Source organism: Balearica regulorum, chromosome 1 (genome assembly GCF_011004875.1).
Source record: "Balearica regulorum gibbericeps isolate bBalReg1 chromosome 1, bBalReg1.pri, whole genome shotgun sequence".
Classification (NCBI taxonomy): domain Eukaryota; kingdom Metazoa; phylum Chordata; class Aves; order Gruiformes; family Gruidae; genus Balearica; species Balearica regulorum.
In genome coordinates this window covers 207,824,767-207,837,334 of record NC_046184.1, presented here as the reverse complement: position 1 = coordinate 207,837,334, position 12,568 = coordinate 207,824,767, and the positions used below count along the sequence as shown (strand labels likewise).

General features: G+C 41.4%; 1 protein-coding gene across 1 annotated transcript in view; it reads left to right on the top strand.

The window, feature by feature from the left end:
• FAT3 (FAT atypical cadherin 3) overlaps positions 1–9,028 on the top strand; it is a 353,905-nt gene extending 344,877 nt beyond the window's left edge. Inside the window, 2 exon segments of the mRNA XM_075742391.1 lie at positions 1,773–1,808; positions 2,426–9,028. Coding sequence (XP_075598506.1) covers positions 1,773–1,808; positions 2,426–3,045 — 656 coding nt within the window. The 3' untranslated portion in view covers positions 3,046–9,028.
• Positions 9,029–12,568: the final 3,540 nt, after the last annotated feature.

Genomic DNA, 12,568 nt, shown 5'->3' with positions numbered 1-12,568 from the left:
TTTGCAAACTCCGCATAAACCAATCTGAATAACGTTTAAAGATTATAAAGTAAATTCTTTTTGTGAAACAACTGATTTTTTTCTTGAGCCAGTGTCATGGTTGTTTTGAGAAGCACTTACTAGTGCTCCTAGCTAGTGATGGTACTTGGCTATTTGTCTATAGTATATTTACTTATTTCCTGAAGTGTAAGAGCGCCATTCTTCGGCTATCAAATAAAATGAATTAGCCAAGGTTAACTCAGAAAGAAATTCCCACTCAAAAAAATAAGAAACCTCTGAAAAGAAAGCACAGACACTGTAAATGGCCTTGCCTTCCTAAAGGAAAGCTTGAGCAAACACACTGGCTCCCCATCAATGCTTTATAGGTCAGACAAAGCCAGTCTGGCAGCAATTTCAAGAGGCTGTCACTGAAAATGCTTTGCCCACTTCCCAGTTCCTTCTATGAGACTTATGAATCTTGCATGCTTGCAGCGGAGCTGGTGAAAGCGGTGAATCATTAACCGCACCAGAGCTCCTGGTTCATGGCGGGCAGAATTGCTGCTCCTGAGCCATGGGAGGACGGGGCTCTTTCCCCGGGGAGCTGCCGGGGGTTGTGTGAGTCAGCAAATTAGCGAGGTTCTCCTGGATCCCAAAACCACACAGCTCGGAGGGACCTGACGCATCGCGGGTGCAATGTCATTACGCTGACCGAAAGACAGCAAAATCTGCTTTACAAAATAAGAGAGAAGTGAAGAAGGAGAAGAGTGGTTATGGCCGGTTCAGACACTGCTGCTAAACCCGCAGTAGCCCCAGCCCTCCTCACCCAATGCTAACGCAGAGCAGGTAGAAAGCTACTGTCTGGTTAATGAGCTAACGAAGAAATCACTATCACCACCTACGCCATGTGGTGATAAGCAAGGGCAAGAGTGGTGTTAATAGATGGAGGCCTGGAGAATAGTCTTCTCTGCCCTCAGCTGTGGCTGAGCTCAGAGATTAAGTACTGTAATGCCATAAAGGTCCATTTGTCTGGCCAGACCTCCTCCAGCAATGCAGTCCAGAGACCTTGCCCAGTGACTTCTTGCATGAAGCCCAGTAACGTGGCTGAACAAGAGCATCTCATCTAGAAAACGCTGCAGCTTATTCCCCGCTCTTGTCTCACATAAAACCTCTTTCCTTGCTCTCTCCCCAACCCCTGCACCCTCTCCATACTGGAATGCCTCCCTCCCCACCGGCTAGCATGGCAGTGCAGGTGGGAGGTGGGTACGGGGTTGCGGGGCATTGTAGCTGACGGCCCCATTAAATGGCTTTGTATTCTATTCTATTCAGGTTCTTATACCGTGCCCATCACCATGGTATCTGAGCCCAGGTGGGCCCAGATTTGTTTGAACCGGCCCTGAGAATGGTAGATTCTTATTTTTCTGTTTCAAAGTGAACAAGTGAGAGAGAAATGTACTTTGCAATTATAAACCGTAGAGATGGTGGATAGCCCTTTTTGTATTAAGAGTTCCAGCTCTAATGTAATTCCGTATCTATTCAGTGAGGGTAAATAATTAAGATACGATAGAAAAGGAATATAATACACGACATAATCGTTTCTTTATGTATGTCTGCAATTGATTGGGCAAGCTTATCTTGTACGCTAAAATAAAGAAGAATTTAAAATCCTATTAAAATGACATCGAGGCAGCTGTACTTTAGAAATATGCATGCAGAGTTTTTATTTTCACGTGTAATGCTATGCTGGTAACAAGCTCTGAGTTACCAGTTTTTACTTTTCACTTTGTATCTGACAGTGTCTGTTATGGATCAAGGACAGAACTACAACAGAGGTGACTTTTCTGAGACACTTTCTGCCTGTTGGACTGGGCTGGGGTGGGCAGGACATCGACTTGATCTGTTTTTTCTTCTTGGACTGCTTCACGTGTCCTCTTTTGTTTGAATTCTGTTGTGTTCAAATGCTGCATGAGAATGGCCAGCCACTCTTTTTATTTTAGGATCCAATTTTCAGCCGATGAGAATATTTGCTTGCACACTTACTTTCTTGAAATGGAGGTGGAAGGGGAGACTAGATGTGATACCATAAGCATGCTAACTTCATTTATAGATTTTTTTTAAATAACTGTGAAAAGCATTAATTCAGAGATTTTTATCATTTTGATTTCTTGGAGTCATAGGTTCTAATACAACCCAGTAGCATCCTAAAAAGTGAAATGCCTGAGAGTGATCGTGTTTTGTTTCTTTGCTTGTTTGCATTAGCATCATTATACAATTTATTCTCCTCCCCTACCCCTCTGGTCAGAGCATGGCTGACCTGTGTCGGTGGCCTGTGGCGCATGCTGTGATTTGAACGTGCCGTGAGGACTAGGAGGCGAGTGCATGCAGGACATTTTCTTTTCATTAGTGGTCCCATCCTAACGGAGCACTGTGGTTCTCTTTCCCGCCGCAGCGTATCATTGGGATACCTCAGACTGGATGCCAAGCGCTCGCTTGTCCGACATTGAGGAAGTGCCCAACTTTGAGACGGCAGACCAAGGCTCAGCTCATCACGGCAGCACCAGAGAGCTGGAAACAGATTACTACCTTGGTGGCTATGACATCGACAGCGACTACCCTCCTCCTCACGAAGAGGAGTTTCTAAGCCAGGACCAGTTACCACCTCCTCTTCCAGAGGATTATCCGGACCAATATGAAACCCTCCCGCCCTCGCAGCCGGTCTCAATGGCAAGTACGCTCAGCCCCGACTGCAGACGACGGCCGCACTTCCACCCTAGCCAATACCTCCCTCCTCACCAGTTCCCCAATGAGACGGACACCGCAGGGTCTCAGACTGGGAACGAATTTAGTACTTTTGCTGTTGGCCCAAGCCAGAACACAGAAAACGTTAGTGCAGGTAAGATGCCCTTATCGTTGCACAACTCTCTAGATGCCTCCTCCTCTGACGTCTCAGCCAGCTGCGGCTTTGATGACTCCGAAGTTGCCATGAGTGACTATGAAAGTGTGGAGGAACTCAACCTAGAAAATGTTCACATTCCATTTGTGGAGACCCAGCATCAGACACAAGTGTAAAGGAAGCTCCCTTCTTCTTCCTCTCCTTTTATTTTTTTTTTTTTTTTTGTCATTTGGTTCAATTAATAGTATAAATATTGAGAAGAAATTTTGCTGAAGGTGTATCTATATATATTGGGCAATGCGAAAAATACAGTATAACCCATCATTAACTTGTTCAAATGATACTGTATGTGCAGACACAAAGAGACCAATTGTGTTAAGTATTACACGTCACAAAATTGTTACAGACAATCTGGAGAGTATGTACCTTCTATTTATTACCAAGAGTAAAACTGAGCTTTTGAGGCAGGGGGAAACAATAATTGCTAAATAATTTCTTTCTCTCCCCCAAAGTTTGATTTTATTTTTTTTTTGTATTGTATTATTAAAAGTGTTACAGTGTTATGATCTTCCCGCAGTATCAAGGGACTGGTATGGATCATTCCAAGATGCACTGTTGCATGAAATTTCATGTCAGCGAAAGAGTGAAAGCAATTGATCGCTGAGGCTGCTCTGTACAACACGTCAGATGGCTGAAAAAACAGCATTTACAAATTGACCTATCAAAGACAAGCGACCGGTCAGATGTCCATAAATATTTATCTATGCTTTTGTTTGTTACATAGCATTTCATTCTACTATGTGTGCATATAGAGCAACATATATATATAGCACATATTTACTCCAAACTGGCCTACTTTCGCTGCCATTTTTTAAAACCTGATGTCAGGTGCGTGTGCATAACTTCACCCATGAGGACTTGTAGAAATGTCAAAGTTTGGGTCAGTAGTGGCCCAGGTTTGCCCCAGCTGCGTATGCACAGGCTCCCCTGACTTCTGTATGCAATGTGAACATGTATCTGAAAACATCGGGAAGCCTCACTATCTACAAAGCGCTGCTGATTTTTTCGAAATTCGTTGCTTGGGCAATCACCTCTTTAATAACAGTCATCAAGCTACAATTACTGCAGTAAAATTAGTTGCAATTAAGTTGCATATAACGCTGCCGTAACCTCAGATCGTTAGCTTAACGTCATTTGGCAAATGTCCATCCTTAGAGTTTACGGGATGAGTTCTCAGCTGCTGTAAACGGACTCAGTCGGTGGAACTGCATGGATGGTCTGCGGCCAAAGATCTGGCCCTAGATTTTCCGCTGGATGGGTGATTTCATAGGATTTGAGGACTTCCAAAGATCGTTTGCAGACTTCAGGATATTGTTGTGGGATGAGGAAAACCACAGCATCAGTATGCTTTCATACTTCCCTCAGCCTGATTGGAATAAATGGCCTTTAACACTGATTTGGCCTGTGCAGCTCAGTGCAATATGGAAATATGGGATTTTCACTCAATGTATTAAAGCAGAATATACACACATGTTGCTCGGTGTGATGAAAATGTTTTACCACTGCATTTTATAGCATCTGTATACCTTACACAGTGAATGTGAATCTGCAGTCTGCATTACTGCTGGGGTTTAATCCGTTCCTTCCATGGCATAATTCAGTCATTCTGAATACATAAATCATTGTTATAGATGAACAGATTCATTAACAGGTTTCCTCTGCTGCTTTCCATGTCCTGTCTCTTGGTCAAACATCTTAACTGGATAGTTTCAGCAGGGCAACATATTCTTGACCAAATTGAGTTTCACCCAAAATTAAATTGTCATTTCTTGACATACAGGAAGTGTTTATTCAGAAATTGCACCCAACACAAAGAAATTATTAATAGAATGTAATTTAATAATTGCAGCTTGTAACACTTTTAATAAAACAGGATTTCTAAAATTCTTGGAGTAGTTACAATGTGTTGCTGCTTCCCTCCAATAGCTCATATAGCTGTGAAAGGTTGATGTAGATATTTTTTTGGGGATCACGCAGCAATTCGTCACTAAAAACCAGTTCATTATACAGGTACATGAATAAATTGAGTGAACTTCTAGAAAGACCATGTACTGCACATACAAGTATTATCAAGTACTTGTCTGCAAAAACGTCCTGTCCATTGAATTTATGAATGTCACTTGGTCTTCTCAAAGTAAAGATGCTTCTGTAACAGTGATCTATTCTGAATGTGCTCATGGTACGTTTCAGCCCCTTTTCCCTGCTATTATCCTCGTGTTTTCAAAAAAAAAAAAAAAATATGGAAATTTGTATTGCGATTGCAAGGAACTGAGGGATTTACCAATAAGCCATGAAATGGTTTGGCAAGCCTAAAGGCACGGATAGAGGATGACTTGCATTGTTCATAAAGTCTATGTTGCAGGAAAGCAGATGCAATTAGATTGATGTCTCTTCAAGAGTAGGAACATCTCAGTTTGAAAAACAAAGCTGCAAATTTAGCTGCACTTTTAAAGCTAGTATGACTTTCTGAGAATGAAATAGTCTCTTAGCATCGGGCTGCAGTTTACATGGGGTTTGCTCCTACTCAGTTTCAGTGTGAGACATTTTTATCCATTATGCAGTTAGTTCTGTTTTAGCCCCCAGCTAGTTATGAAGTGTACGTGGCATCTGTTTTCTGTAGTGAAAATTCTTGAGTAAGCCTGAGACACTGATATCAAAACTTTACTGGGACATATCAAAAGTGTCACAAGAGAGAACACAATGGGAGCCTAGCAATTGCCATACAAAAAAAATAAATAAAAAAAAAATCAATGTTTCTTACCAAGCTTGTTGCCTCAGAAATATCTTGTTGGTAGTGAGTTTTACGAGTAAAATATGCATAAATACAATGTATAGTACTTTTTCTGTTTTGATGTCGTTGCCATTTCATTTCACTGAACGCCTACTTATTAAAGTGCTGTTGGGAACGTGCCAAGGATCACCCATTCAGCCTTCTCTGTCCCACTCATGATTTCTATACCTCAGTATCTCCTCCCCTCCAAATCGAACAGGCCTAATCCATCTTCAATTGGATGCCCCGCTGTGAATATTGGTACTTCTGTGGCCTTTCTGGTTTTGTTCTGGCTCTTTTTGATAATGATAAGACCTGAATGCAGATCTTAAGGTGAAATACCTCTTAGGGAGTAAGATTTTCATATTAACATCTCTCTTGTTAATCCAAACCATTTTATTTTAATTACTGCTCTACATGGGCAAGCCGTAATCTCCTAACCTGGAAGATAGCAGCACATTCATAACCTAATGTAAGAATTCATTATGTTATTATTCATGTTATTCCATCCAATACATAATTCTTTTTCTGCCATATGATGATTTTTATATCGCTGCTGCTATCATTGCCACGTCCCTGGTTCTGTTAGAGCTTCCCCTCATCTCTCTGCTTGTCCTGTGTGTCTGTATTTCAATTCACATTCCTGTAGATGGCTCCACTACATGGTATTTTCTTTCAGAACCGTCTGTAGGAGAGGTTTCATAGACTTAAGTACTTTTGAGTATCAGTGGATTATAACTCTTAGGATCAAGGCAATCTCTGCTTTTTCTAAAGAAGCAACAAAAGAAATAAGCAGCTTGTTAAAATGGAAATACATGCTTGTATCAGAAATCACTGCCTTTTCCAGGGGTGTACGATTCTGAGTAAAAGGGTGCTTGTTCTCTATGTCTTGATTAGGTTGAGAATGTCATACACGTTGAGAGCCTTTTAGATAACTCTGGCAATGGAAAGAGCCTTAAAGTCACTGACAACATGATTTATGCTGCCAATACCACATTAAGTGGCCTTGTGCAAAAGGAAAAATAAGGCTTATGTAACTTTCTTAAATATTTTAATTATTTTGCCTTTGTATTATAAACATCCTATTAAAAAAAAAAAAAAAGGCACACACACACACACACACCCCCCCCCAGCAAGACCAGATACTGGATGTGATTGCTGTCCTGAGCCAGTACCTTATCGCAGGGCAAAGGGCCAAAGCTGACACCAAGGAGCCGCAGCATCACTTCCCTCCCATGGGGCCAAATGGACAGCCCCACTAAAAGACCACCATAAAATTGTCTTCATATAGGACCGTCCTATAGGACATGGCATATGAAGGCAACCAGGAGGATGTTGCAATGCAGAGATTCATTACAGTACTGTGATTTCCAGGCAATCAAGCTATTTTCCTAAAGCTCAGTGACGTCTTTGATCCTGAATTATCCCACAGATTTCCTTAGCCTGTAGTTGCAGTAAAAAGCTGGAAGGAGTCCAAGGCTTCTTGCTGCTACTGTTTTCCTGAAGTCAGAAATTTGTGTGCTCCATCTCTCAAGTGGGCTCTCTCCCTCTGCATGTCCCACAGACAAGTTAAATTTTGGTCCTCAGAATTTTTTTCTCCCCTTTTCTAAATTCTCTAGTGTAGTCTGAAGTAGTGCTACCATCTCCAGTCAGAAACTCAGACTGGGTGCAGCACAGTGAGGAAATGCATCCACTGAAATTGATTACTGGGGAGGCAGCAGCCTGTTGTCTCTGCGAGCCAGGCAGGTGGTAAACTTTGAGAATATGACATAAAAATTGTTGCTCTTGGCTCAATGTAAATTCCATTGTAAAGAGAAATGTGGGCTGGACAGGACAAATGGTTAAGAACACAGCTTTACTCCTTGTCAAGCTTCTGCTTGAAAAAGCTAAATGGATAATATAGTTTATCCTTATAACTAATAATAATTGCAGTCATGGGAGAGGGAGTTGAAGGTGCCCTGAACCAGTTCTGCTAAGCTTCATTTTGAAAAGGTAGCATCCTTAATAATGCAGAAAACCAGCTATTTAAAACCAATAGTGAAAGTACATCTGTGCTTTGTTGGTATTTTTTGGAGCTATTCACTGAGTAATAATGGACGTTTCATAAGTTTCCAATGGGAGAGCTACATCTTCAGGTTCATTCTGTGATGGTTTACCATCATTTACCACGCCGTAAAACTGTGCTTTTTTGCCTGTTTGCATCTCTATTCCTCTCAATACACCAAACTGTGATTTGAGCCGTAGAATTTTAGGCTATTGCTCATTATCCATGGCTTTTAGCCTGCGTTTCATAAACTTGACATTTAACACCTCCATTATCAGAAGGGCCATTCTGTTAGTAATTTAGCCGCATCATCCAAGGGATGGGTGGATGGGGAGGAAATGAAATTAAATTCATTTCTTTATGTAATAATGAAAAGCAATAATTGCAAGTATGTCGTATTACACAAAGGCCATAAGTAATCTTTACCAGTATTAAGAGTGCACTTGAACTGTATTATGGAAAGATATTGGAGCCCTCAGAACTGTAGCATTCTTCTGTCATAGGAATACCTGAATCGCTAGTATTTAACAATGCAACGAGCCCATACTGCCGCTTTTCAGGAGGTGACAAAGATGTTTAGGAGTGAAAGCAGTTCTCTTTAAAGCACTGTATCGGAAAAGATTGTCTTGTAAATTTTACCTGTCGCAAGCAGGCTGGTTTGTAAAAGATGTATGTTTTGGTGTTTAAAAAGAAGTTTATAAAATAATGTATATAATGGTTTCAAATTACCAGGCTTTTGTAGATATTTGATGCCAATCAAGTCGCTTTAATTATTTTTTGTTTGTTTGTTTGTTTGATATAATTCTAAAGAGTCATCGAAGTTGGTTTAAACTTTTAAGGTAACAGCAAAAAACAAAAGAGGTTTAGATTTGAAAACTTTTTAATCATTTCAAAATGTACTGTAACTTTCCATTGGGTTCAGCTCTTTTGTTTAACTTTTTTCTGTTTTTAAGATGTTTTTTATTGAATTTTTTTAAATGAATGTGTTTTGCACAAAAAACTAGAGATATGATTTTTATGCCATTTCAAGTAGGTATTAAGAGATGTCATTTCTCCAATGACAACAAATTCAACCTTATGCAAAAGGGAAGGTTTATCACTTTGAGTGGGTATAGTCCTTCATCCGAAAACTAATTGTTCCTTCATAATTGCTGTTGGCAGTATTGTCTTGTGTTCTTTTGCTATAAAAACAAAACAAAACAAAACAAAAGTGTACAGGTTTGTAACTGCCAAAATTTGCTAAAGTTGATGGTTAAAACAAGTTTTCCAAGTAAACAAAAAGAAAAGCCCAGCTGTGTTGACTATTTCTTGATTTTTCTCCTACTTCCAAAGGAGGGAACAAGATAAGGCACATCAGTTCTGCAAGGAATGTAGCATTTCATTCCCTCTCTCTGTACAGAATTGCAGAAAATGCTACTTTTTTTGGACTCTTCAAATAGATTTCATTATTACATTATGGCAGTTCCTCCATAGGGGCCCCTGCTTGCACTGCAGAGCTCTCTTGCCGAGAGTTGCTTAGCTGGTGCGTCTATGCTAAGGCAGTTGCCTAATTAAATCCACATCCTCAAATGATGCAAAAGGTGTCATCGCATCATGTAGCCATCTAGACAGTAAGTTTCCATCGACTGAGACAATTTCAGGGGACAAGCCAGCCATTCTGTGTTAGCTGCTTAGCGGGGGTACGAGGGACGGGTGTGTAAAGCAGCAGCCCTCTCCGCAGTGCAGCTGGACAGATTTGCCTCCTGTCAGGAGCATCTCTACCCTGCAGCATCATGGCACTGACAGCTGGAATCAGCTGGGACAGATTCAGGTGGGAAGTCTCGGGCGTGTAAGCACTGCCCTAGCAAAGAGCCATCGTTGTGCTAGGCACAACACTCACTCTGCTCAGGGCGTTGCTATTCAGGAATACACTGCATCTCCTTCGTCACATCTGTTCAACTCCACAGCCCAAGCTGTCCCAGCTGGGCTGAAGCACGATTACCCCAGCTGCAGTGTAGAAAGAAAGGGAGATGTTCCTTCTAGAGCTCTCTGAATGCCCTGCCATGGATGCAGCCAGGAGCATGCCTTGTGCTGCCAGGGAGGAAGGATGCTGCCTGCAGCATGGTATCCCATTAAAATGTCTAAGACTCAAGCAGTGTTTGAACCAAGCCCACCAGCCGGGGCACAAATACCCTTTCTCAATGTTCTCAAAACAGAATTTTAAGCTATGGAAAGGAAAAATACCAAGTCAAGTCCCTCTTGTCCCAAGAATTCCTAAGGTTTTTTCCTTAGATGACTCTCCTACTTAAGCCAGTTTCGGTTTTTAAAGTAGTACAGTAGTTCAGCAAAGCTCACTGGTATAGTCAGATGGAGCAGAGCAGTATACAAGGTAGTAAGACTAGTTTGGAGAACATTCAAGACTAAATGAATTAAAATTCTTGCCTCTGTTTAACGTCCAAAGCTAGAGATAGGGAATGACATCAGTATTTGTTTTAGGATGGAAAGATGAGAATTGAGATGGCAAACAGGTCAAAACACAAGTAAGTGACACTGACACCCTCATGCCCCTGGCTCTGGAAGAGAGGTCATGTAGTATGAGGCTCCTTATAGGACCAAATGAGATGTGGTGACCAGCCCTGGCAGGGAAACCCTGCAGTGTCCCTAAGGCCACTGCTGTGGTGCTTATAGGTGAGGTATGGACAGGGACGATCAAATGCAAGCCACTTAAGGGAGTTTTCACTCACAGGCATGTGAATTGTAAGTCCACTGGCAGTTCGATACGACTTTTAGCTTCCAGCATCTTTGAGCTAACTTTCTACAACACACCTAACCTGAGCTTCTACTAGAGCCAATGGACAGCCACCGGCACCTGCCATGGGAGATGTACTCCAGTAGAAGATAGGAGTAAATCCACCGAGCTCTGTGGACACAGGTACTGCAAAGCTATTGCCTAGTGAAGAAAGAAGGTACAGAGAACCAGCTGCACAGAAGCTAATTCCAGCTGTCCCACTTGGCTAGTTCTTGGCTCGCTCAGACATGTCATGAGTCGCTCTCAAGGGAAAAATGCTGCTGTAAGCTGACCAAGCAGAGAAAGCAGCTGCCTGCCACAACCTACTGAGCAGTTCTGTGCAAGTGTTTGCAAGGCCACTTGCAAAGAGAATAACAAAGAGAAACTGTGAAGAGAAACGTTTTTTTTCAAGTCACTTTAACGGATTTATTTTATTTAAAATAATGTAGAAAATTAAATGCATTACTAAATTATTAATTAAATGCATTAACTGTTACACAATGTTATAAGGTGATCGTATCTTTTTAAAAAACTTGTGAGTATTCAAGCAGCACAGGTAAGTCAGACTAAATACACGTGAAAATGATGTGCTGATTTTGTTAAGTCTACTAGGTCGTTCCTGTTGTCTCCAGTAACTTCACGGGCTCTCCCTGAGAATGGGATGTTTGTAACCCAGCAGCTGGGGCATTACCACTGGCAAAACAGAAGCAGGAAGGTTTTCTCCTGGAAATTATTTGTTAGGGAAATTTAAACATGCTACTTCATGTTACATGTGAATTGACAAGCAAGTTATGAGACCAAGTTTCTGCCATTCACCATCTCACTTGGAGCAAAGCAGGGCTAACTGCTTCTGTGCATCTTTTTGGTCAAAGATTAATACCCAGAGTACTGGGGCTGCTGCCTGCAGGGTTTCCAGGGCAAAACTGTGTGTGCCTTGTGTTTCCTTCCCAGCAAAGACCAAAATGCAGTCGTGGGGGGAGGAATTCTGTCATCTACCCTCAGATATCTACAGTGGCAGTGCGTCCATCTGGGCGAGTCATCCTTGGCATCAGGTATCTAGGATGCAAAGTCACTAACGTTGTTAATGTCTACTTTAGAAGGACAGCAGCTGAGAAGAGCTTATTTTTCTTCAGTGACCGTTAAAGATTCCAGATGATAATCTCAGCCATGAATTTCTATTTGGATCCTACGGATTCCACCTCCAGTGCATGATTTGCTATCGGGAACTGTGTTTCATGTAGCTGTTTTTAAGTATAATTACTTATACAAGAGAGACGTCAGAAGGGAGCCATTAAGGGGGTCAGAGGCTGGAATATATGACACGTGGGGAGAATTTAAGGGACCCAACTTACTTTGGTCTGTGATTCTATCTATTCCTGTGCTTTCTGTCCCAAGAAATAAAATATGTTTTCTTTCTACTGAAATTCCTCTATTGCCATGTATAAATATTATTTGTCTTTCATTAATCACTGTAAACATAAATCTTATTCAGTAGGTCCTCAGGAAAATTACCTTGTATTATCTCTGCTTATTGTTCACTTTTAGTAGTACTAATTAATGCAAACCTCAAAACAATGTTACTTTATGAAAGAAAAAAAAAAAAAGTTATTCCTAAAGCAAGAAGACAATGCTCTGATTAAGGCCTGTTTTCCATTTCAAAGTTTTGCTAACAGATGCTGTTTTATTGTCTGCTCTTGAATGCATCCACACATTGCCTGATGTGACCAGCAATACTCAAGCTGTACACCAGTGCACCTGGGAGGGCAGGGAGGCCTGCTCAGCACTCAGGGTTAGTCAGGTTGACCAGAAACCAATTTTTCATCCCTCCCTTTCTTACAAACCTGGAAGTGTTTAGGAATGTTTCTTTCTCCAGTGGCCTACAGTTGTGAACCAAATATTATGGGTTCCTGGACAGACATTCGTTACATATATCTCATGTTTCCACAGCAGGAAGAGAGCTGGATTTCCTCTGCCTGTGAGTAAAGGGTCTACACAAACCTAAACTAGTGTAACTGCAAGAAATGGGATGCTTATGTACTCACAGAGCTGATGCTACCA